This window comes from Peromyscus eremicus, chromosome 12, assembly GCF_949786415.1.
Source record: "Peromyscus eremicus chromosome 12, PerEre_H2_v1, whole genome shotgun sequence".
Classification (NCBI taxonomy): domain Eukaryota; kingdom Metazoa; phylum Chordata; class Mammalia; order Rodentia; family Cricetidae; genus Peromyscus; species Peromyscus eremicus.
Genome location: NC_081428.1, coordinates 61,863,206 through 61,887,049, shown reverse-complemented (window position 1 = coordinate 61,887,049; position 23,844 = coordinate 61,863,206). Strand labels below are relative to the sequence as shown.

At 45.7% G+C, this 23,844-nt stretch overlaps 1 protein-coding gene across 3 annotated transcripts in view; it reads left to right on the top strand.

Moving 5' to 3' along the window:
- Positions 1-23,428, top strand: part of Pcyt1a (phosphate cytidylyltransferase 1A, choline) — a 44,594-nt gene extending 21,166 nt beyond the window's left edge. For all 3 annotated transcript variants that reach the window (XM_059276936.1, XM_059276935.1, XM_059276937.1), the window contains 7 exons: positions 5,059-5,158; positions 13,292-13,408; positions 14,260-14,411; positions 17,559-17,637; positions 18,177-18,319; positions 21,648-21,836; positions 22,898-23,428. In XM_059276936.1, the coding sequence (XP_059132919.1) occupies positions 5,059-5,158; positions 13,292-13,408; positions 14,260-14,411; positions 17,559-17,637; positions 18,177-18,319; positions 21,648-21,836; positions 22,898-23,104 (987 nt within the window). In that variant the 3' untranslated portion in view covers positions 23,105-23,428. The remainder of the gene's footprint in view (positions 1-5,058; positions 5,159-13,291; positions 13,409-14,259; positions 14,412-17,558; positions 17,638-18,176; positions 18,320-21,647; positions 21,837-22,897) is intronic.
- Positions 23,429-23,844: the final 416 nt, after the last annotated feature.

The following is a 23,844-nucleotide window of genomic DNA, read 5'->3' as shown; positions in this document are numbered from 1 at the left end:
ACATGGGTGTCATCTCGTGGTGTCTGTCCTGTGTCCTCCTATCCTTCCTGTGTCATTTCTTTACTTCACTGCTGGGGAGACCTCCCCCATCTCCTTTGTGTACCTCCACCTCTGTGACATTGTTAACGTTCTTCCTAGACTACTGCCAAGCCTTAGATGAACGACACCATTTCAACTTCCTATCTTGTCTCAACTGGTTCATTCTAAAGCTTCCCCTAAAAAACATGTCAAAAGACCTGGAGATGATTGATGTGGTTCAGTCACTACTGAACCACAATATTATTCTGAAATCCGTGTTTCAAATGTTTCTGTTTCATTTCCTCTATTGACCACAGCCATTTGTCAAATTACAGCCTTTGCTAATTACTTCTGGAGCTCTCTGGCCCAAAGGGAAAAGTATTTTTACTCTGAGACAAACCAACACTTCCTCTGGTTTTTGTTTGTTTGTTTGTTTTGAGATGGGGTCTTCCATGCTGACTTTAAACTCAGGGCAGTTCTCTCATACTCCTGAGTTCTAAGGTTACAGTTTGGGTTACATCACAGCCAACTTCAGTACTTTCTCTTAAACAATTCAATCCAGCTCATCTCCACAAATAGGAGCCATGTGTTCTAGGCCTGGCATTGATACAGGTGGGACAAATTGCTGCTGTCACAGTCACAAAGCAGCGCAGGGGATTCTGTCTGGAGAGTAGAGAACTACAGGAGTGTTGGCAGAGATGGGGTACAGGGGAAAATCCATTCTCTTTTTTTGTCTCCAGCTTCTAGAGGCTGTTCACATTGCCTCTAGTTTTCAGTTTTCCTACCTTTTCTTTCCATTTATAAGAATTTTTGTGATTGCGTTTGCCATATCCATATTACCCAGAATAATTTTCCTGCCCTGGTAGTCTAAGTTTAGCCATATCTGTAGTGCCCCTTTTGCCAAACAAGGTAACATTGTCACAGGTTCCACAGAATAAGACATGGACATTTTTTGGGAGTATGATTCTGTGTCATAGAAAACTCAGAAGATGGCTTAGTAATCACCAAAATAGGGCATTGTGCCAGCTGTGTTTATTCCCAGAACACCAGGACTCGGCGGGCGGGCAGGCAGGCGGGCGGGCAGGCAGGCAGGCAGGCAGGCGGGCAGGGATCCCTGAGCTCAAGACCAGCCTGGTCTGTATCTAGAGAGGAGGCGGGCAAACACTACATAATTGGATCTTGTCTCAAGAACAAAACAATACAGAACACTCAGGCATTGTTAGCCTCTGAAAGTTTCCCAGAGGATTCAGGTGAAAGGGATGGTGATGGCCGCAGTTCAGCTGTGTCACTTAGAACAGGGACACCTTACAACCACAGAGCAAAGGCATCATCCGTCAGTCTGTCTGGTGAAATGTCCTTGGAACCTGAGGAGTTTCACGCTTTAAGTGACTTTGCTTCGTATATCCCTGTAAAATGGTTCCTGTGGATTCAGTCACTTCCTGTCCCCATCTCCCAGGCATATGCCAGCTGTTTAGCCTTGGCTAATGGCTCAAACCCACTCACCCAGCATGCTGACTGACCCTAGTGGAAGAGCATCTGCTAAGAAAGTTGTTTGTCATCACTCTGTACGCCTGGACTTTCAACTTCTGAACTCCAAAAGCAAACAGCATTTCCCTTCTCTTGTAACAGCTTTATTGAACTATAGTTGATACATCCACCTCACAGCCCAGCAATTTAGTAGTTTTCTGTATATTCACAGGTAGTTTTTTCCGTCATTACAATGCCAGTTTTAGAGTATATTTACCACTCCCAAGGAAGTGGTAAATATATCTTGTATCTACTAGCAAATCACTTATTTCTGCTCAGCTTTTGGAAACCACTAATGTCTCTCTGGTGCTGCCTGTCTAGACATGATAGATAAATGAAGACATATTATGTGACTGGCCTCTTTCACTGTATTTTCAGGATTAACCCATAATGTGGTCTAGTCACTGATGAATTTCTCATTGCTAAATAATACTCCGTCTTGTATCACACCACGTTTATTTCTGCACTTACCTGTTGATGGTTGGGTCGAGCAAACAGCATTCCATGCCATGGTTCCAGCGTGCGAGCATGGCAGTAGACAGGGGTGGTTAGCGCAGGAGGCTCTTCCCTGTGGAGGATGGAAGCACAGAGTGAACTCTGCTCTCAGAAGAGCGCTTCTCCTCACATGTAGAAAGGGCACCAAATATTAGGTGGCTAATTTGGGGGATCGGGATGAAATGGGCAGAAGAGGCAGAGAGTTGAGGAGGAGGAATTAAGAGATATCATTGTCCAGTTTTCTCTGTGTATTCAGACTATTTGTTGATATTTCTAAAGGCAAAAATCAAAAGGGCCATGATAGCTGGGCATTTACCTCAGTGATAGAGTGCCGGTCTGGTAGATACCAGGCTCGGAATTTGATCTAACACACACACACACACACACACACACACACACTCTTTTTTTTTTTTTTTGGTTTTTCGAGACAGGGTTTCTCTGTGTAGCTTTGCGCCTTTCCTGGAACTCACTTGGTAGCCCAGGCTGGCCTCGAACTCACAGAGATCCGCCTGGCTCTGCCTCCCGAGTGCTGGGATTAAAGGCGTGCGCCACCACCGCCCGGCATCACACACACACTCTTAAAAAATAAATGAATCCGCCGGGCGGTGGTGGCGCACGCCTTTAATCCCAGCACTCGGGAGGCAGAGCCAGGCGGATCTCTGTGAGTTCAAGGCCAGCCTGGGCTACCAACTGAGTTCCAGGAAAGGCGCAAAGCTACACAGAGAAACCCTGTCTCAAAAAAACCAAAAAAAAAAAAAAAACAAAAAATAAATGAATCCAGTGGTGGTGCACACTGGAGGCAGAAGCAGGCAGGTCTCTGAGTTCGAGGACAGCTGGGGCTACATGGAGAAACCCTGTCTCTTATAACCAAAAATAAATAAATAAATAAATAAATCACAAAATAATTTATAAAAATTAAAATTTAGCCTATTTAAATATGTGTCATTCATAAATATAGAACACACACACACACACACACACACACACACACACACACACACACACACGAGTAAAGTACCTAAACTGAGGAAAAGCCATGGTTCTGCTTATGACTACAATTCCGCAATCCATTTCAACCACCATATACTGAGAACCGCTGGGTGCCAGTTGCTGTCATTGAGATTGCAAAGATGAGGATATGACCCAGTTGTGGAAAACACCTGTATCTGAACAGTTGAGGCTGAGCCAGGAGCAGTTAAGAAACTGGGCTGTATAGTTCATGGCCAGCCTTTGTTTCAAAAACAAAACCCAACAACGATAACAACAACAAAGGCAAGAAAAGGAGATAGCAACAAATCACATATAGTGTGAAAAGTACCAACGAGAAGAAAACTGAAGATACCAAGAAACTGACATTAACTGAAGGGTGGGAAAAGTAATTTGTTTTTGAGCCTTAACAGGTGTTTCTAACCCATGGCCCACAAACCATGTGCAGCCAAGAATAGCTAGGAAGCAGCCCAGCATCAAAGTGTAAACTTACTTAAACTGGAGCTGGAAAGATAGGTCAGTGATTAAGAGCACTGGCTCAACTCCCGCATCCACATGGTGGGTCACACCTGTCTGTAACTCCAGTTGCAGGGGATCTGATGCCTTCTTCTGACCTCTGCCAACACCAGGCATGTAAGCAGCACACAAATGTGTGCAGGCAAAACACCCATACACACGAAATAAAAAATAAAAAGCCTTGAGGGGCCGGAGAAGATGGCTCAACAGTTAAGAGCACTGGCTGCTCTTCCAGAGGACCTGGGTTCAATTCCCAGCACCTACATGGCAGCTCACACCTGTCTGTGACTCCAGTTCCAGGGCTTCTGACACTCTTGTGCAAATACACATGCAGGTAAAACACCAATGAACACAAAATGAATAAATATACATGTAAAAAAAAGCCTCATGAAAATATTGAATTTTTTAAAATTTTGGTTTTTTAGAGACATTTCCTTCCTTCGTTCCTTCCTTCCTTCCTTCCCTCCCTCCTTCTTTCCCACCTTCCTTCCCCCCTCCCCTCCCCTCCCCTTCTCTTCTTTTTATGTCATTGCACAGCCCTTGAGCATGAACTTTGTAAGTGATGACTTGTCACTCATTTCACAATGTCAAAGATTGAACATCCCTGATAGACACTTTCTGCTCCATTGTTCTCCTCTCTTTCTCTAGAGCCTTCCCCCCGGCACTATGAAAATAATTATGATTCTACCAGGGCCTGGTTTTATTATGTAGACCGTTTGGGCAAAAGAGAGTTGCTCCGTGGCTATCAGAAACCTGTGCTAACGAATGCTTAAGACGGGGACAAGGAAGAGCAGCGGTAGGAAGCTGCTGACAAACTCTAGGTTCATGTTGATGTTGCAACAGGACAAACCTGGGCACAGTTCAGCGCGCGCGCGTGTGTGTGTGTGTGTGTGTGTGTGTGTGTGTGTGTGTGTGTGTTCATCCCATTTGAAAGGTTCCAGGTGTTTAGTTAAATAAATTGAACAAAGCTCCCAAGTGAAGCCATGTACAGAGAGACAAAGCACACACGCATTCTGGTCAGCTTTGCCTCTTAGTGTATATGGTTCTCATAGGTCTCTGACCCTTGTTTCCTCCTCTATAAACGGAGGCTCCTGCTGTATGTTCCTCGCCTCTTAGGGAGCGTTTGAACATAATTACAGTGTGAAGTGTTACGCAGCCATGGTTTTACTCAGGAGCTGCCTACCCTCCTGCTCTCTAGTTGGATCAATAGGAAGTGTGCTGAGTAACCCTGGCAGTTTCGTCACAGGGGCCAAGGTTTGCTATTCCACCATGCTGCCGTCATTCCAGACCCAGTCAGATTGCTCAGTTTTATCCTGAAACCACTAGAAGGACATTTGTTCTTCAGGCCAAAGTTATTTTCACTCTTCACTTTGGAATACTTTTTTTTCCTTCTCAACATTATAAAGTTTTAGTCACATCATTGAATAACTGTCTGTTCTTTAAAGCTGTGTTATTTCGAGTACTTCATTGTACACCACTGAATTTGACTTAATTTTCTATCACGTTCTTGTTCAGGGCTTACGGCAGCCAGCTCCCTTTTCTGATGAAATTGAAGTTGACTTTAGTAAGCCCTATGTCAGGGTAACTATGGAAGAAGCCTGCAGAGGAACTCCTTGTAAGTAGCCACTTAGCTATTTTGTTTGCTATAGTCTTTAGGATGCTATTCTGTCTCAATGTTCTGCTGCAGAGGATAACTTCATTCTATAAAATTGTAAATTTTTTTCCTTGTTATCTGTTTGTTTTCTGGGTTATTGGCATAGCTATCATGAAACAGAAAAACAAAACAAAACAAAAAACCAAACCACAACAAAACCCCACACCTATTAGTCTGATGGCTGCCAATGTCCCTCGTTGGTAGGGTGCCTGCCTAGCACACTCGAGTTGTTGGGTTTGATCCCCGTTGTGGCAGAAAAGAAAAGATGGATGTTAGCTGTAGATGGGGTGTGTCTTGTTTGTTTGTTTTTGTGGTGCTGGGAAATCAAGCCTAGAGCCTTGCTTATGGTAGGCAAGTATTCTATCTACTCCTGTGATTTTGCCTATTTTTACAAATACTCAAATAATTAATATATCAAACTGTCATATATTTTTCCCAGCCCCAGAATTTTCTCCATAATTCTTTCTCATAGTGTCAGTCAACTATGATGATATTGCCGATTGATAGAAGAAAAAAATATCCCATTGGGAGAGATTAATTTTATCTTTAATGATATAATTGTATACCTTTTAATAGACTTGCTTTATTATTTTGAAAGCCCATTTTCTTTTTCTTTATTTATAGGTTTAATTTATATCATTAACTATTTTGGCCAAGTAATTTTTTTAGTGAACAATCATGTGCATGCAAGTGCATACTGATGTGGGCATGTGTGTGTGTGTGTGTGTGTGTGTGTGTGTGTATGCATTCTGTGTATATGTGTGCATTCTGTGCATATGTGTGCATGTGTGCCACAGCACATGTGTGGAAGTCAGAGGAAACTGGAGTGTGTTCTTTCCTTCTGCTTCCTCATGGGTTCTAGCGATCAAATTCCTGTCACCAGGCTTGTGTGGCAAGTGTTTTTACTTGTTGAACTGTTTCATTGGCCCCCCGACAGTTACTAATGTGTTCTGGAGAATCTTCTGCTTTGGACAGTTGGTTTTGGGGATCACCGTAAGTAGGAGCACCCAGGTGTGTGTCAGCACACCTGTCACCTGGCTGGGAGATGGAGGCAGGGAGGTCATTTCAGGTCATCTTTGGCTACAACAGAGAATATCTGAGGCCAGCTGGAAGTTGAGCCCCTGTCTCAAAAACCACCGCCCTGGCCTTAGATGACTCACCAGTTAACTCCAGCTCCAAAGGCTTGACACACTTTCTGGCCTCTGTGGGCACGGCATGAACAAGATACACAGACATGTATACAGACAAAATACCCCACACACAAAACAAGACAATAAAAAATCAAAATAAACAACCCACCCATACAAACAAACGAACGAACGAAACACCTCATAACCATTTATTGTAAATACTGCCGTACAGGCAGCCATTCTTTCTTGTCTATACATCCCCCATTCTCTTTTCCCTGTTTTCTACCCCTTTTCAGGTCTGGTAAGTGTTGTGTCTACTCTGCAAATACAGGGCTGAGCTTAGCCCTAGGCGAGCACAGAGAGTAGGAGGCCGTTACAACCGCAGCACATCCTCATACAGACAGTGTGGTTATGAATCTTACCCCTCATCCTTTTTCCTGGTTAGCCTGCAACTCACAGAGACCATCTGCCTCTGCCCCTCCACCCCTACCCCAGCACTGTATACTCACAGGGACCATCTGCCTCTGCCCCTTCACCCCTACCCCAGCACTGTATACTCACAGGGACCATCTGCCTCTGCCCCTTCACCCCTACCCCAGCACTGTATACTCACAGAGACCATCTGCCTCTGCCCCTCCACCCCTACCCCAGCACTGTATACTCACAGAGACCATCTGCCTCTGCCCCTCCACCCCTACCCCAGCACTGTATACTCACAGAGACCATCTGCCTCACCCCCTCCACCCCAACTCCAGCACTGGGATAAAGGCACCACCTCTCCTGGATGTGATTGCTTCTGTTTTTTGTTTGGTTGTTTGTTTTAGACAGAGTCTCTTCATGTAGCCCTGGCTGTCCTGGAACTAACTCCCTCTGTAGACCAGGCTGGACTCAGACTCACAGAGATCCACCTGCCTCTGCCTCCCGAGTGCGGGATTGAAGGTGCGCACTGTGATCACTTAATGTGTTTATGTTTGTTTTCCTAGTAAAGAGCCATAAAACAGGACTACAAACGGTGCTGGACAATGAATGTCACGGTGACTGGGGACCCCAGGACCCCTTGGCTGTACTCTGGTTGTGTAAATTATTATTATTCCTGGATTCCTTAAAACAACATCAAAAATCTAGTTCTTGAGAATATTTTTTTCTGCAAAAAATATTTAGATATGGCTCATGTTGACCACAACCTTTCTGATTCATGAAGTGAACTTAATTAATTTGTTTATTTATTTATTGGGACAGATTTGACTATGTAGCCTCTTAAACTTTTAGAATTACATTTATCTACTTATTTTGTGTGTATGTATACGGTGTGCATGCCACAGTATACATGTTGAGGTCAGGGACAACTTCGGTCACTGGTTTTCTCCTACCATAAGTCTTGGGAACTGAACTCAAATAAGCAGGCAAGTACCTTTATCCACTGCACCATCATCTCACTAGCCTAGAGGTCAAATTTCAAAATGCCAGCAGACGGTTCCTGTTTCACACTCACACACGGTAGTAGAACCTGTTGCAGTCAACCACTTTTTATGCATTACATAATGACACACATTCAGAATTCATCCCTTGCTCAGGTCTGTTCACAGTTTCCCACTTTGTTATAGTATCCACATATCATTGTAGTATATTAAAAAACTGATCATATATGTAGTAGTGTGCAGAGAGTGTAGCACAGAGCAAGAACATGGGCTTAACATGCCTGAGACCTTGAGGTCAGTGTTTAGAGCTAACAGAAAAAAAAGAAAAGAAAAGAAAATGTGTTATAGTATTTCCAAGTTTTGAATCTTATAATAAATAAACACTGGTGGTCTTAATTATTTAAAAATTTTAGAAAACAATAAATTTTTTTGAGCCAGGTTTTCTTGTGTAGCTCTGTCTGTTCTGGAACTCACTCTGTAGAGGAGGCTGGCCTTGAACTCACAGAGATCCCGTCTCCATCTGTGGCGTGCTGGGATTAAAGGCGTGTGCCAGCACCACCTAGCTAGAGTATGATTTCTACATTGTGCTTGAGATTGTCTTCTTTATTGTATGTTTGGGGACATTAAGAAGCAGCCAGTCATTAGAAACTCAGCAGCGACAGCCTCCAGTGAGAGGCAGCCAGTGCTGCAGTGGAGCCCAAACCCAGGTCGGCTCGCCTTGGGCCTGTCCACAGTCGGTTGATCTTTATGGGCATTGGTGCTAAGCAATGGATGAAATCACTGCATCTTACTTTTTTTTTTTTTTTTTTCTCGAGACAGGGTTTCTCTGTGTAGCTTTGCGCCTTTCCTGGAACTCACTTGGTAGCCCAGGCTGGCCTCGAACTCACAGAGATCTGCCTGCCTCTGCCTCCCGAGTGCTGGGATTAAAGGCGTGCACCACCACCGCCCGGCTGCATCTTACTTTTTATTAATTTATTTTTATTTTTATGTGAATGAGTGTCTTGCCTGCATGTATGTATGTCCGCAATGTAAATGCCTAGTATCAGAGAAGGCCAGAAGAGGGCATGGGATCCCTGAGACCTGGAGTTACAGGTGGTTTCAAGTTGCCACAGAGGTGCTAGGAACCGAACTTCAGTCGTCTGGGAGAGCAGCAAGTCCTCTTACCCTCGGAGGCCTCTCACCTAGGTTTGAGGTGTAAGAAACAGTGGCAAGTTCTCCTGGGAAGCTGGCCAGCTGGTTTGACTTCTTGCTCTTCTCTTGCACCTTCCTCTTGCTAACTCTCGTCTTGTCTTAGATACGGATATATTTGTGTCTGCAGGACAAGGAGTAAGACAAGAAAGAAAGCCTCTGGTGCCAGCTAGGGCTTCTAATCAACCTGACACAGAAGTGTTTCCTCCTGGTCCTCTCCCCGGGGTTTTCACTGGGAAACTTAAGGGAGCTTAGCAGGGGGGCTGTGTAATCTAGGACAGAAGTGTGTAGTCAGAGGTAGTTAGGATAGAACAGGTCCGCTCACCTTCGGGCATCTACTGGGAGACAGTGCAGCCAGCAGTGTGTTTAACAGAAAGAAAGGAGACGTGGAGAAAGGCAGGGGTTCCATGACTGATGTTTGACAGGGTGTCTCAGTAGACAGGGAATTGAAGCCTGGTTTAGCTTTCTTAGCAGAGTAAAATGCAGCCACCTTATTTATAACCCAGAGGGTGACAGGAGGTTCCTCTTAGTAATCTGAGACGGCTGCCAATCGGGGTGTGGTTTATTTGGTTAAAGAATTTCTGATGCTTGCTTCTCCCAAGACCTGTGCAACAGTGGCCCCTTCTGGCCACTTGGTTAATATACCAGCCTGTGTTACCAAAGGCTGGATGCGAGGTCTCGGGCACTGAATTGTCAATAGCTGGGAAGGGCCCTGCCGAGGTAATGGGACACATGTAGGTGTGGGTTGGTTGGGAAAAGGTTCAGTGATGTTTTACTGTGCTGGCCAACAGCTTCCCTCAGTAACAGTCTGCTTTTCCTCTCCCAGACAGTGTGACTCCCTGCTATACTGTAATGTGTTCGTGCATTTGCAGTCTATCTAGCCTTTGTGTTTTAGGATCAAACAAAGTCATATCACAGCCCCTGAAGCCTTGCTTGGGAAAACCCAGTTTTAGATTCTTCATTAGTTCAAGGATTAAAAGGAAAAAGAAAGATTGTACATATTTTTGTTTGTTTGTTTGTTTTTGCTTGTTTGTTTTTAAGACAGGATTTCTCTGTGTAGTTCTGGCTATCCTGGAACTCACTTCTGTAGACCAGGCTGGCCTTGAACTCATATCCTCCTGCCTCCCCCCCCCCCCCCCCCGCCCCCCAGTGCTGGGATTAAAGGTGTACGCCACCACTGCCCAGCTGATTGTACAACTCATGTTTTATTTTACTTTGTCCTACAGATGAATAAACTTAAGCTTAAAGAGGAAGGAACCTGGTTGGCCACTTGAACTAACTTTTCTATTATAGGACAGTATTAATATATATCCTATAGTATTAAATATATTGTAGGACAAAGATGTAACTCAGTGATAAAGCAGGTACAGGAATTCCTGGGTTTAATTCTTAACACCAAAAGAAAAATGCCCATTCTATTATTTTTCATTATATTGATATGTTTTACTTTATTCCAAAAATTTGGACCAGCAAAATGGCTCAGTGGGTAAAGGAGCTTGCTGCCAAGACTGACAACCTGGATTCAGTCCCCAGAGCCTACATAGTGGCTCCTGCAAGGTGTCCTCTGTTCTCTACATGTCACCATGGCATTCTTGTATGTGATCGCTCTGTTTCTCTCTCAGACACACATATATACTACATAAAAGTAAAAAAAATTCAAATAAAGATGTATTTCCTGTATTATAAAATGGATACATCTCGATGATGTGATATCCACAGAGTACTGAAGGAACGTAACATGGGCGTCTTCCTCTTAACCTGTGGCTCACAGCCACCGATGTCCCTCTTAGAGCAGCCAGGGTGGCCAGTTGCTTGTGGATATCTAAGTGCTTAGTTTCCGTCCCCTCCCACCTTGTCCTGGATTCAGTTGTCTGATGAAATGTTGTCTTCACACCTTTGCTGTTGCCAACAAGGCCACAGTGAAAACACATCTGAAAGATAGTTTCCCAGAATGAGAATGGCCAGACCAAAGGAGCCAGGCATTTGCTGTTTGTCTTTGCTGATTTGTAGGGAGCTCACCCAGCCAAGTGCAGACCATCCCAGACACCTGGTGACCATGCACGTGGTCAAGCCATCCCCTAATGCAGCCCTGCTATGTAAAGCAAGCTCAGATCTCACTAGGAAGCTTTTGTGGGCTCCCACAAATATTGCCAAATTGCCTTTGTAAGAAATTATGCTCCTATCAGCAATGTATGATTTCTTAGTTTAAAACATGTTTAGGCTGGGTGTGGTGGCTTGTACTTTTAATCCCAGTACTTGGGAGGCAGGAGGATATCTGAGTTTGAGGTGAGCCTGATCTACAGAGTAAGTTCCAGGACAGGCAGGGCTACACAGAGAAACTCTGTCTCTCAAAACAAAACAAAGGGCTGGAGAGATGGCTCAGTGGTTAAGAGCACTGGCTGCTCTTCCAAAGGTCCTGAGTTCAATCCCAGCAACCGCATGGTGGCTCACAGCCATCTATAATGAGATCTGGTGCCCTCTTCTGGCATGCAGGCAGAACACTGTAGACATAATAAATAAATAAATCTTTAAAAAAAATGTACATGTTTATGGATAAAGCTACGTTAAAAGCCCAAACCTTTTGGTAACCATTTTCCTCTTCCCTGATCCACAGCCATTAAGAGTTTTTAATTAGCAATAATCATGCCCCAGATAAACCTCATTGGCTGAGATACCACTGTGCAAAGCTTATTGAGACAGGAGGAAGAAGTATCTTCTCCAGGGTCCGTTCTGTCCGTCAGATGGGGCTCTGGCCCTTCTTCCCTATTCCCTATTGGCCATGTTCCTATTGCTGCCCTCTGCAGCCGCAGTGAACTAGCTCCTCCTTCAGTGTCACGGTGGCCGAGCTCCTTAGACTGCTGGGACTTCTCCTGTGCAGCACAGCATGGAGTCACTGTTTCTCTGGCCTTGGAACTGTCTCAGACACTGGGAGATAATGTCTGGCTTCCATGGGCCACTACCACTGAAAGTAACTCAACAGACAGTTCTTTTTATTCTAACTAATGGAAAAATGAAAAGCCATGATGGAAAGTCCTAACATATTTATATTTTATTTTCAAGTACTTCATGTATCTGAGAAATGTCCCGTCATGCTTACTAGGAGGGAGAAATGCTTCCAGAATGTTATCTGCTCTGATTATATATCCATCCTCCCTCCACTTCAGCCAAAAACCTCCAGATCATTTATTACCTCCAGCAGCAGTGGGCTTTGTTTGTTTGGTTTTTTGAGACAGGGTCTCACTATGTAGCCATGGCTGGCCTAGAATTTGCTATGTAGACCAGGCTGACCTCAAACTCAGAGATCTGCTTGGCCCTGCCTTCTGAGTACTGGCATTAATAACCTGCACCATCATGCCTAGCTAGGATTGATTTTCAAAGCAAAGTGTTAGTTATTAGTAATCAAGGCAAACTGAAAAAGGGAGCATTAGCAGTCAGAATAGTTTCATTATGTTCTGTTTAAACACAGAACATAATAAACACAGAGGAAGACGCACATGTTACGTTCTTTCAGTGCTCTGTGGATGTCACACCGTCAAGATGTTTTCATTTTATAACACAGGAAGTGAATTTTTATTTGTGACTTGAAATGTCATACATCTCAGGTGAGAGTTTGGGAGCTCTCTTGTGGTTAAGAGTCCGTACTACTCTTGCAGAGCACCAGAGTTCAGTTCCCAGCACCCATATTGAGCAGTTCACAGATGTCTCTGGGACAGGTACTTGCACTTACATGCACATACATACCCCCTCCATACACATAATTCAGAGTTAATCTTTTTTTTTAAGGTGAGGATTTTGAAGTTCAGAATATGTATTCATTGACTATATATTTAATATCACTTCTAAGGTAGTATTAAGGAAAAAGTACTCAGTCCATATAAAAAACATGGACTGCAGTCTAATTCTAGATAGACAGAAATGGAGCCCTTACTGAGGTAATACCTGTGTTGTGTTCAGGGACTCTTCTGGACTAGTTTGTTGAGACTATATAATAGTAAAATGGCTTATGTTTGCACTTATTTGAATTTTTATGGTAGTGGGGGCTGACCTTAGGGCCTTATGCAAGACCTCTACTATTGGGTTATGTACCTAAGCCTCTTCATTGTGAGACAGGGTCTCACTACATTGTCCCAACTGGCCTTGAAGTCACTCTGGAGTCCAAGCTGGCCTTGAATTTGGTAATCTTCCTGCTGCAGCTTCCAGAGTGGCTAGGGTTGCAGGTCTGTGTCACCAGGCCTGGCCCCAGAGAACACTACCGAGAAAGAAGTGACCGAGAGTCACACAGTGACACCGTCCCATTTGTCAGGTGTGAGGGGCTGAGTAAATGCATTTTTGTGATGAGCTCTTTTATTTGGATTCAGGTGAGCGGCCTGTGAGAGTTTATGCGGATGGAATATTTGACTTATTTCACTCTGGTCATGCCCGGGCTCTGATGCAAGCAAAGAACCTTTTCCCTAATACATATCTCATTGTGGGAGGTAAGGAAACGTCAGATGAGTTTAGTTGTTCAGAAAAAGAGCAGCCTCCCTCCCGTTTGTGTGACTTAGTGCAGTCTTTATGAAAGGAAGCATGTGGTCCAAGCCGTCCCACATGCAGGCTCCCTGAGAGGGCCTGGACTGTCTCGCAGTTATAGCTGAGGTTCTACAGTGTGGCGACACTCATACAGTTGTCTACTTAAAAACATTTGCTCTGGACTTCACCTCCTCAGCTTTGAATCGACAGAAGCGGGAAAGTCTGCCCAGCAAATGGGATGGTCAAGTCCAACCTTAGAAAAATAAAATCAGAAAGCATTTTTAAAATTTATCTTACGTGTATGAGTAGGTTATTCTGTTGGTTGGTCTTCACGTGTGTTTCTGTACCACACGCGTGCCTGTGCCCGAGGAATTCAGAAGATTAGATCCCCGGGGGACTGGAGTTACAGACAGTTGTGAGCCACCGTGTGGGGTGCTGGAAATCAAGCTTGGTTGTTTTATAAGGGCAGCCAGTGCTCTTAGCTGCTGAGCCATCTCTCCAGCCCCAATAAAACATTGTGAAAAACTTCACTGGTGTGGAAATACATAGCAGGCTCGTTTCAAAGTCAAAATCTGACTTCCATATTTTACCCTCTTTTCGAAAGTGTGAGCCTTAGGGTAGGGAATGTTGTTCTGAAGGTCTTAGGTTAGAAAACATTGTTACCCAGGCTGAACTACATCCAGAAGATTCTTCTGCTGAGCGGATGGGGTGGGGCAGGCACTGTTACAGGCCTAGAAAGGAGGAGGACACGGGGAAGGTTGGTGGCTGGGGAAGGCCCTCAGAGGGTCTTGACTCACAGCTGTGGTTGTGACCCCAGTCTGCAGTGATGAGCTGACCCACAACTTCAAGGGCTTCACGGTGATGAACGAGAACGAGCGCTATGACGCGGTGCAACACTGTCGCTATGTGGATGAGGTGGTGAGGAACGCCCCCTGGACGCTGACGCCCGAGTTCCTGGCAGAGCACCGGGTAAGCAGCTGGCCGGGCGCGGGGCTCACTCCTAGTCCCACCAGCTCCTCGGGGCTTGAGCTACAGGGCTAGTTTTCTGTCTGTCATGTGCCTCTGGGGTCACTATGTTCTAGTTGCTCCCACAGCCATCTTGTGGGAACAGTTATTATTTCATTTACATATGAAGAGCAAGGCCCAGAGAGACTGACTAATGTGTCCAGGGTACACTGTGAACAGGCCTTAAATGAACTGTCTTAAATGACAGTAGTGTCCTCCCCTGATAGCGTGCCAGGCTCTTCAGAATATCCACAGTTCTAGCCATACACTGATGGAGTTTATCTATCTGGGTTAGTCAGATGGTTCGGCAGGTAGAGACACATGCAGCCCAGTCTGATGACCTGAATTTGAATCCTGGACCCACACGCTAGAAGGTGAGAACTGACTCCTGCAAGTTGTCCTCTGGCCTATATGCACACATTTATGAACAAGTTGAGCTGGAGAGATGGCTCAGCGGTTAAGAGCACTGGCTGCTCTTCCAGAGGTCAAGAGTTCGATTCCCAGCAACCACATGGTGGCTCACAACCATCTATAATGGGATGTGATGCCCTCTGGTGGCATGCAGGCAGAGCACTCACACCTAAAAAAAAAATACATACATAAAATAAATTTTTAAAAAAACCCCACACAAAATAAATAAATAAATAAATTTAATTGTTTTTTTTTTTTTTTTTTTTTTTTTTTTTTTTTTTTTTTTTTGGTTTTTTGAGACAGGGTTTCTCTGTGTAGCTTTGCACCTTTTCCTGGAACTCACTTGGTAGCCCAGGCTGGCCTCGAACTCACAGAGATCCGCCTGGCTCTGCCTCCCGAGTGCTGGGATTAAAGGCGTGCGCCACCACCGCCCGGCAAATTTAATTGTTTTAATGTAAAAAGATGTTTATATTCCAAAGCCAAGCGACTAAAGCAGGAGGACCACAAGTTTGAGGCCAGCTTGGGCTACATAATAAAGACCTTGTCTCAAAAACAAGCAAATGAAAAGATGAGGGGGTTTGGAGAGACGACTATGTGATTAAGAATACTTGCTGTTCTGTACAGGATCTGGGTTTGGTCCCAGCACCACAAGACGGCTCACAACTGTCTGTTGTGGTGATAATGTGTTCCCAATATGTTGTGCACCCTAATAAACTTGTCTGGGGTCAGAGAACAGAACAGCCACTAGATAGACATAGAGGCCAGAAAATGGTGGCACACACGCCTGTAATCCTAGCATTCCAGAGGCAGAGATCCATCCGGATCTCTGTGAGTTCAAAGCCACACTGGAAACAGACAGGTGTGGTAACAAGAGCCTTTAATCCCAGGAAGGGATGGCAGAAAGCAGAAAGGTATATAAGGCGTGAAAACCAGGAACTAGGCTGGTTAAGCTTTTAGGCTTTTAGCAGCACAGTTCAGCTGAGATCCATTTGGATGAGAACTCAGAGGCTTCCAGTCTGAGGAAACAGGATCAGCGGAGGAATTGGCGACGTGAGGTGGCTGTGGCTTGTTCTGTTTCTCTGATCTTCCAGCGTTAACTCCAGTACCTGGCTCCAGGTTTGTTTTTATATGAATAAGAACCTTTAGGATTCGTGCTACAGTCTGTAACTCCAGTTCCAGAGGACCAACACATTCTGACCTCCATGGACACCAGGCACACACAAAATATTAAAACCTTTCAAAAAGACAAACAAAAACTGAATTAAAGAGAGAAAGCTTTGCATTTAGGAAATAGCTCAAGTTCTCTTCTGTTGATTTATATTTACTTTCTACTTTGATTTGGGGCTAGAAATTGTGTGGGATCAAAAACCAAGAGTGTTTCTTACTCTTGTTTAAGAAGTAATTATTATTTAAAAACCCCCTGCCTTCGAATTCTCCCTCATTGAAGAATGCTTCCTACACAGGTGGGCATGAAAGGGATGGATTTCTTAGAGCGGTAGAGACCCTCAAGCTTGAGAAGCCAGTGTGCATATTGTCCCTTCTCTGCATGGGCATGTGGATCATCGCAGGGAGCAGAAGGGAACAAAGAGAGCCGCCACGCTTCTGAAGCAGTACTTAGTAGGCCCGAAGCCAGGGAGGTTTACTGTAACTATTTAGACAGGGTAGATGTTTACTTACTTACTATGTGTATGCATGGGTGCCATGGCACACACAAGTGTTAGAGAGCAACCTGTGGGTACCACTTCTCTCAGGGATGAAACTGGGGTTTTACCTGCCCAGCCGTCTCACCAGCCCAGGACAGACTTTTGCGGTTCTCTAACTTCCCTCCACCAGCACTCAACAGTGGTACCAACAGTGATGAGCAAGGTTATTCTCTGCCGCACAGGTGGCCCCAGAGAGGATGTCAGAGAACCTGCTGTGTCCCTTCTCCTTGTAAGCAGTCGGTCTCCACCACGCAGCTTACCGGCTGCTGAACCTTCACTTTGCTGTCCTGTCAACTTGTTCATGGGTGATGGAGATGTGAGCTGGGGTCCTGAGGAGCTTGCTCAGCACAACTGCAGCTCCTGGGGCTGGGTTTGGTAGGATTAGTGTTACAGTAGCAAAGTTTAGGGGCTGTCCAGATAGTCAATAGATGAGTCTAGATGAGTCTTCTGAAGTGTATTCATAGCAATACAGCGATAAACACTTGCGGCTTTGGGTTTTACATTTCTCGGTAGAACAGATAAGTCTGTTCTGGTAAAAGGACTTTCGTTGCTATTTCTAAATTCCCCCTTTTCTCAGGAACTAAGAGAAGAAACAGTTAATTAAGCAATAGAAGCCTTTTTGTGGCCCATTTCTATAGACCCAGGAGGACAGGGACATTCCCTTCTTTCTAGGCTCTGTCTACTAACGGCTTACTAGAAAACTCTCCTGCTCTGCTGACCACAGCATGCTGATGGTGTTCAGACAGCACTTCTCTTAGACCAGGAGAAATAGCCAGAGAAGAAACCGGCAAACTTCTGATGTAGAAGCCATAAATAATTAGGTTGGTGATTTCTGAACAAATTGTAGACTGTATGAACCAAGCAAAAAGGTAGAGAGAAAAGGTTATTTTGAGGTGTGGGTCCTGCGAGTTTCCCTTTTTCTGAGCCCAAGAGTATTTACAGGGTCTTTCCAAATGGCAGTTAGCCTGGAGATGAGATGATGTTTTCTTCTTTTCAGATTGATTTCGTAGCCCATGACGATATCCCCTATTCTTCTGCGGGGAGTGATGACGTGTATAAGCACATCAAGGAAGCAGGTGAGTGGGTTGATATCCAGCTTCACTTTATAGGGTCTCGGGTGACTTCAGAGATTCAGCCATGGCATTGCTTTGCAGTAGAAAATGTGAACTCTGAGAAATCCAACATTCTGCTTCTGGTCAAATTGTGGACAACAGTGTGAGTGAGCACACCCCAGCACCTGTCAGTTCTTGCTCCAGACATCTCATTTCAATCTCTTAAATTTAGGACAAGTCCATATTCTTACCATTAGGACATGTGTGCTCCTTCTAGGCCTTGATTCAGTCTTCCTGTGTGCCAGGGTCTTTAGAGTCCACTTATAGTAATAAGAGAGTCTACCTTTTTTCCTGTCCTGGAACTCACAGTGTAGACCAGGCTGACCTTGAGCTCACAGAGATCCACCTGCTTCTGCCTCCCAAGTGCTGGAATTAAAGGAGAGTCTCGGTTTTTGTTTTGTTTTGTTTTGAGAAATAGAGAAACGTGCTGCTCCCAGGCTCTGTCTGGTCCCCTTCCGGATGTGGCAGGACATCAGTGTTTGTCTGTTTGTGTTTGGACTTAGGCATGTTTGCTCCGACACAGAGGACAGAAGGTATCTCCACATCAGATATCATCACCCGCATTGTCCGTGACTACGATGTATATGCAAGAAGGAACCTCCAGAGGGGCTATACCGCCAAGGAGCTCAATGTCAGCTTCATCAACGTGAGTTGCAACCTCATCTCGTAGTTCCCTGCCTCTGGAGGACACACCTTGCTTCCCGTGCCGTCTGGGCTGAGCATGCTTTTCAGTCTGCTTTGATTATCATTTCCCAAAGCTAATACACGCCCCTTTGCAGGAAATATGGCACCAAGCTGTTGTTGTTTGTTTTTGGTCTTTTGGGGGCCCACCACCCAACTCCCAAATAAGTCACACATGGAGGCTTATTCTTTTTCTTTTTCTTTTTTTTTTTTTTTTTTTTGGTTTCCGAGACAGAGTTTCTTTGTGTAGCTTTTGGTGCCTGTCCTTTGTAGACCAGGCTGGCCTCGAAGTCACAGATTCACCTGCCTTTGCCTCCCGAGTGCTGGGATTAAAGGTGTGTGCCACCAACACCACCCAGCTTATTCTTAATTGTAAATGCCCGTCCTTAGCTTGGCTTATTTCTAGCCAGCTTTTATAAACAACTAAATTATCCCATCTACCTTTGGCCTCAGGTTTTTATCTTTCTCTATTCCTGTATACCTTTTCTTTGTTTCTTATTCCATGTCTGGCTGTGTAGCTGGGTGGCTGGCCCCTGGGTCCTCCTTCCTCTCATTCCTTCTTCTTTCCTCTCAGATTTCTCCCTCTATTTATTCTCTCTGCCTACCAGCCCCACCTATCCTTTCTCTTGTCTTGCTATTGGTCATTTAGCTCTTTATTAGACCATTAGGTGTTTTAGACAGGCACAGTAACACAGCTTCACAGAGTTAAACAAATGCAACATAAACAAAAGTAACACACCTTAAAATATTCTCCAACATGCCGGGCGGTGGTGGCGCACACCTTTAATCCCAGCACTCGGGAGGAAGAGGCAGGCAGATCTCTGTGAGTTTGAGGCCAGCCTGGTCTACAAAGCGAGTTCCAGGAAAGGCGCAAAACTACACAGAGAAACCCTGTCTCCAAAAACCAAAAAAAAAAAAAAAAAAAAAAAAAATCTCCAACACTAAGCACTGCACAGGGGCAGGGTCTAGTGTCTAATATGGTGGAATAATATCAGAATATCAGTATATTGAATTATTATATAAAATTCGTCAAATAGGAATGTATAATTGAGAATGCCTGATAGTAATTGGTGGTGGTTGGTGTTGGGCACTGGTTACTGTGGGGAAAAGTCACGGTCAGGACAGAACCCAGTGGTACCTTTTAGAGCTTTATTAGGAGGAAAAGGGGTGGGGTGGGGGGGAAGGGGACCAGGCCTGGTGAGAGAGAAAGATGAGGGAAGGAGCGGAGCAGAGAGGAAACAGAGAGAGAGAGAGAGAGAGAGAGAGAGAGAGAGAGAGAGAGAGAGAGAGAGAGAGGGAGAGAGGAGAGAGAGAGAGATGGGTGGGGGTCCACATCTGGCTTTTTAAGGCGGCATTGCGTGACCACAGGCGTAGTCGCCAGCGCTTGCTGATGCCGTAAGACGCCAGACCCTGAGGAATGAGAGCAGAATCCTAACAATGCCTATAGTCTCGACACAGATATATCTGTTCAGTAAAAGGACTAGAGGCAAGAAGATCAGAATTTTGAGGCCAGTCTTAGTGACTTAGTGACACTCTGTCTCAAAACACAACAAAAGAGAGGCTCTTAACTGTTTGGTTGGCTTTTTTGTTTTGTTTGTTTGTTTGTTGTTTTTTGTTTTGTTTTTTGAGACAGGGTTTCTTTGTGTAGTTCTGGCTGTTCTGGAACTCACTTTATGGACCAGGCTGGCCTTGAGCTCACTGAGGTCCGCCTGCCTTTGCCTCTCGAGTGCTGGGATTAACGGTGAGTGCCACCACTGCCCGGTGGTTTTTGTTTTTTTTAAATTGGCTGTTCTTTTGAGAATGTGATGAAAACTATGAATCTTTCTCCATGTGGCTAATGAATGACACACAGCATTTATTTTATATACAGTTTCCCCACATGGGCTATTTATTTAGCAAGTCCTATTTCAAAAAAAGGTGAGCCAAGTGTGGTGGTGCATAACTATCCCCAGCTCTTGGGAGGCTGAGACTGGAGGATTGCAAGTATGAGGCATAGCAAGACTGTCTCACAAAACAGAAGCAGGGGCTGGAGAGGTGGCTCAGTGGTTAAGAGCACAGGCTGCTGCTCTTCCTGAGGACTGGCTCTTTTCCCAGCACCCATGTTGCGGCTCACAGTCATCTGTAACTCTAGTCCCAAGGCATCCAGTGGCCTCCCTGGACTCCGAGGCTCTGCGTATGTGTGGTGCCCTCCTCACACGCAGACAATACAGCGACAAACTCACCCGTGTCCATAAACAAAAAGGAGAGGGGAAAGACCGAAAACAATGACTTCTCTTCCTTCTCTTCCTCCCCTTCCTTCACCTTGTGCGACCAAACGCACGCTGTGTTACGGAACTGTCTGTGGTCTCTCCCTCCTTCTTCATGATCGAGAAATTAGGAGAGTACATTTTTAAAATGCCTGCGTGTATGTCTGTGTGGGGGTGTCAGGTCCCCTGGAAGTCACAGACAGTTGTGAGCTGCCATGTGGGTGCTGGGTATTGAACCCGGGTCCTCGGAAAGAACAGCCAGTGCTCTCAACCACTGAGCGGTCTCTCCAGCCCTGCATTGCTTTGTTTTTAACAAAAGGTCTCAAGTTACAGCCCAGGCTGACCTGGAACTTGTGATCCTCCTGTCTTGGCCTCCTGAGTACTGGGGTTACCAGCAAGTGCCACCATGCTCAGATGGTACAGTACTTTACATCTGACTAAATATCACTCCTTCTCCAGAGAGCTAAAGTTTAGACCATTTTACACTAATGTTAGGAATGTTGGTAGGACCAACTTTCTGCCATTTTTCAGATGATCAAGCAGATCTCCAACTTCTAAAAAATAAAACAAGGGCTAAGAAGATGGCTCGGTTGGTAGAGTATTTGCTCTGCCAGCATAATGACCTGAGTTCTGATCCCCAGCACCCTGTAAAAAGCTAGGTGTGGCAGCACACCCTCTAAGGACTCAGCAGCCGGCCAGCCTAGCAGAATTGGTGAGCTCCAGGTTCAGTGAGAGATCCTGTCTCAGGAAAGTAAGGTAGAGAGTGGTTAAAGACACCTGATGTTGACCTTGGACCTACACACATATGCACAGACATGGGTGCGTGTGCGAACACAGTCTGTGGGTAGGTGCATGTGAATGCAGTTGCTGGCAGGGGCCAGAGGTGTCAGAGCTCTCAGGAGCTGGACAGAGAGGCAGTGAGCCGTCTTAAGTGGGTGCTGGGAATCAAACTCAGGTCCTCTGGAAGAGCAGGAGGCACTCTTAGTAACCTGAGCCCTCTCTATCAGCTTGGGTATCATGTCTTAAAAACCATCTGTTTTGTCCTAGGAGAAGAAATACCACTTGCAAGAACGGGTTGATAAAGTCAAGAAGAAAGTGAAAGATGTGGAAGAAAAATCAAAAGAATTTGTGCAGAAGGTGGAAGAAAAGAGCATTGACCTCATCCAGAAGTGGGAGGAGAAATCCCGAGAATTCATCGGCAGTTTCCTGGAAATGTTTGGTCCAGAAGGGGCGCTGGTGAGAGCCTGCCTTCCCGACCCCGGGGGATATGGGGTGGTGGTGGGGAGATATGAGGGGGGGTGCATCCCACTGCTGCTGGACTGGTGATTGAGTCCAGAGCATAGTACACATGCTAGCGAGCGCTCACCACTGAGCTACGTACTCTGCCTTATTTATGTATTTATTATTTTGGAGACAAGAACTCACTATGTAGCCTTGGTTGGCTTGAAACTTGCAGTGTAGACCAGGCTGGCCTAGGACTTAGAGTGATCTCTGTCTCCCAACTGCTAGGCTTGAAGGTGTGTGCCACCACACCAGGCTTATTCATTTATTATTTGGAGGCAGCGTCTCCCCAGGGTGGGTGCACTTAGGCCTGAACTGTGGCCTGAGGCAGGTCTTGAACTTGTGACTCTAATGTTTCAGCCTCCAGTCAATATGCAGTGAATTAAGGGAATTGCACTGCTGTGGATCTGAGCAGAAAGGAACATAAAAATTAAGAAGTGATCTTACCTAGTCATACATTTTCCTAGTACTTTTGTCAGCTGTCTATCAACCTTGACAGCTGGAGTCAAGATAAGTAGGTAGTCACTTCTGTGTTTTGGGTTTACATGGAAGAGAAGGGGGCACAAAAAGAGAACAGATAGCAAGCTTCCTCTCTGTGAGGAGCTGCTGTGGGTCCCCAATGGAATAGCAGTGCCTGCAAACCAAATGAGAATCCCACTCGTGAGCCTTTGTTTTTGCCCCAGTGTGACTGCAGACTAAGTAGCCTTGGGAGAGTGTCTCTGATGGAAGTCAGGGAGAGGCTGACTGACAAGCAGGTGGGACTCAGAGAAGCGATCCAGTGTGCCGGGGAAACTGCCAGACTTTCAGTTGTGCCCTCCCGTCTGTCTTCTGAGTCATGTTTGGCGTAGCAGGGTCAGGGTGTTGTCCTCACACGCTTGAGACGTAGCTTTGATCCTCGGCAATAAAGAACAATTACACAGGGGAGATGGACAATAACGTGAGGTTTCCCAGGCTCTGGGAGTGACTCTGTGGCCCATAGGTGTCTCCTAACTCTCCCTTCTGGTCTCCCTCCCCAGAAACACATGCTGAAGGAGGGGAAAGGCCGGATGCTGCAGGCCATCAGTCCCAAGCAGAGTCCCAGCAGCAGCCCTACTCACGAACGCTCCCCATCCCCCTCCTTCCGATGGCCCTTCTCTGGCAAGACTTCCCCATCCTCCTCCCCAGCAAGTCTGTCTAGGCGCAAGGCTGTGACCTGTGACATCAGCGAGGATGAAGAGGACTAACGTCCCATCCCTGTCCCCTCTCCCTCCCCCTGCCTGTCACCTCCAGAAGCTCTCGGTGGAATTCCCTTCTGTGATCCCAACACTAAACCCAAGGACATCTACAAAGAAAAGACGAGGGGCAGGAGGACCCTGGCATGGGGACGCAGACCGCCCATCCATGCCCCGCGACCTCCGCCAGCCACACCCAGGAGGCTGAGCACATCTTAGAAGCCTGCTCGCATCCATCCTCCCTCCCAGAGCTTTGCTTTACTGTTTATGTCATGTAATCTTGACAGGGCAATTGTCATTTTTATTAATTTTTTAAAAATTAGTCTTTCAAATATAGTAAGTAGAACTAATTTTTTGCCCCTGAGGAGTGGGCAGAAGAAGGAAGCGTGTAATACCCAGAGGCCTTTCTTCCTGACACACTAGCGCTTGCCTTGTGTTCTGAAGAGAGTGGCTTGCAGATCCTGCAAACCAAGAGCCACGCTGATGTGTAATGTGGCGAGACGATAGCAACTTTTCCTTCCCTAAAACATCCTGAACCTGAATCAGCTCCAGATCCCCCGGGTGTCCTGCCGGCCGTGTGTCAGCACGGCTGTGGAGGGGAGAGATCCGAGCCTCACTTCTCTTACTCTCTGAGGAGTTTCTTGTTGGACCCAATGGGGTCCATGCAGACACTGATGGGGACGGAACCGAACCACAGAGCGTCCGTGTTCATCTTCTCAGAAAATTCTGTTGCCCAACTATTTGGGAGTTCT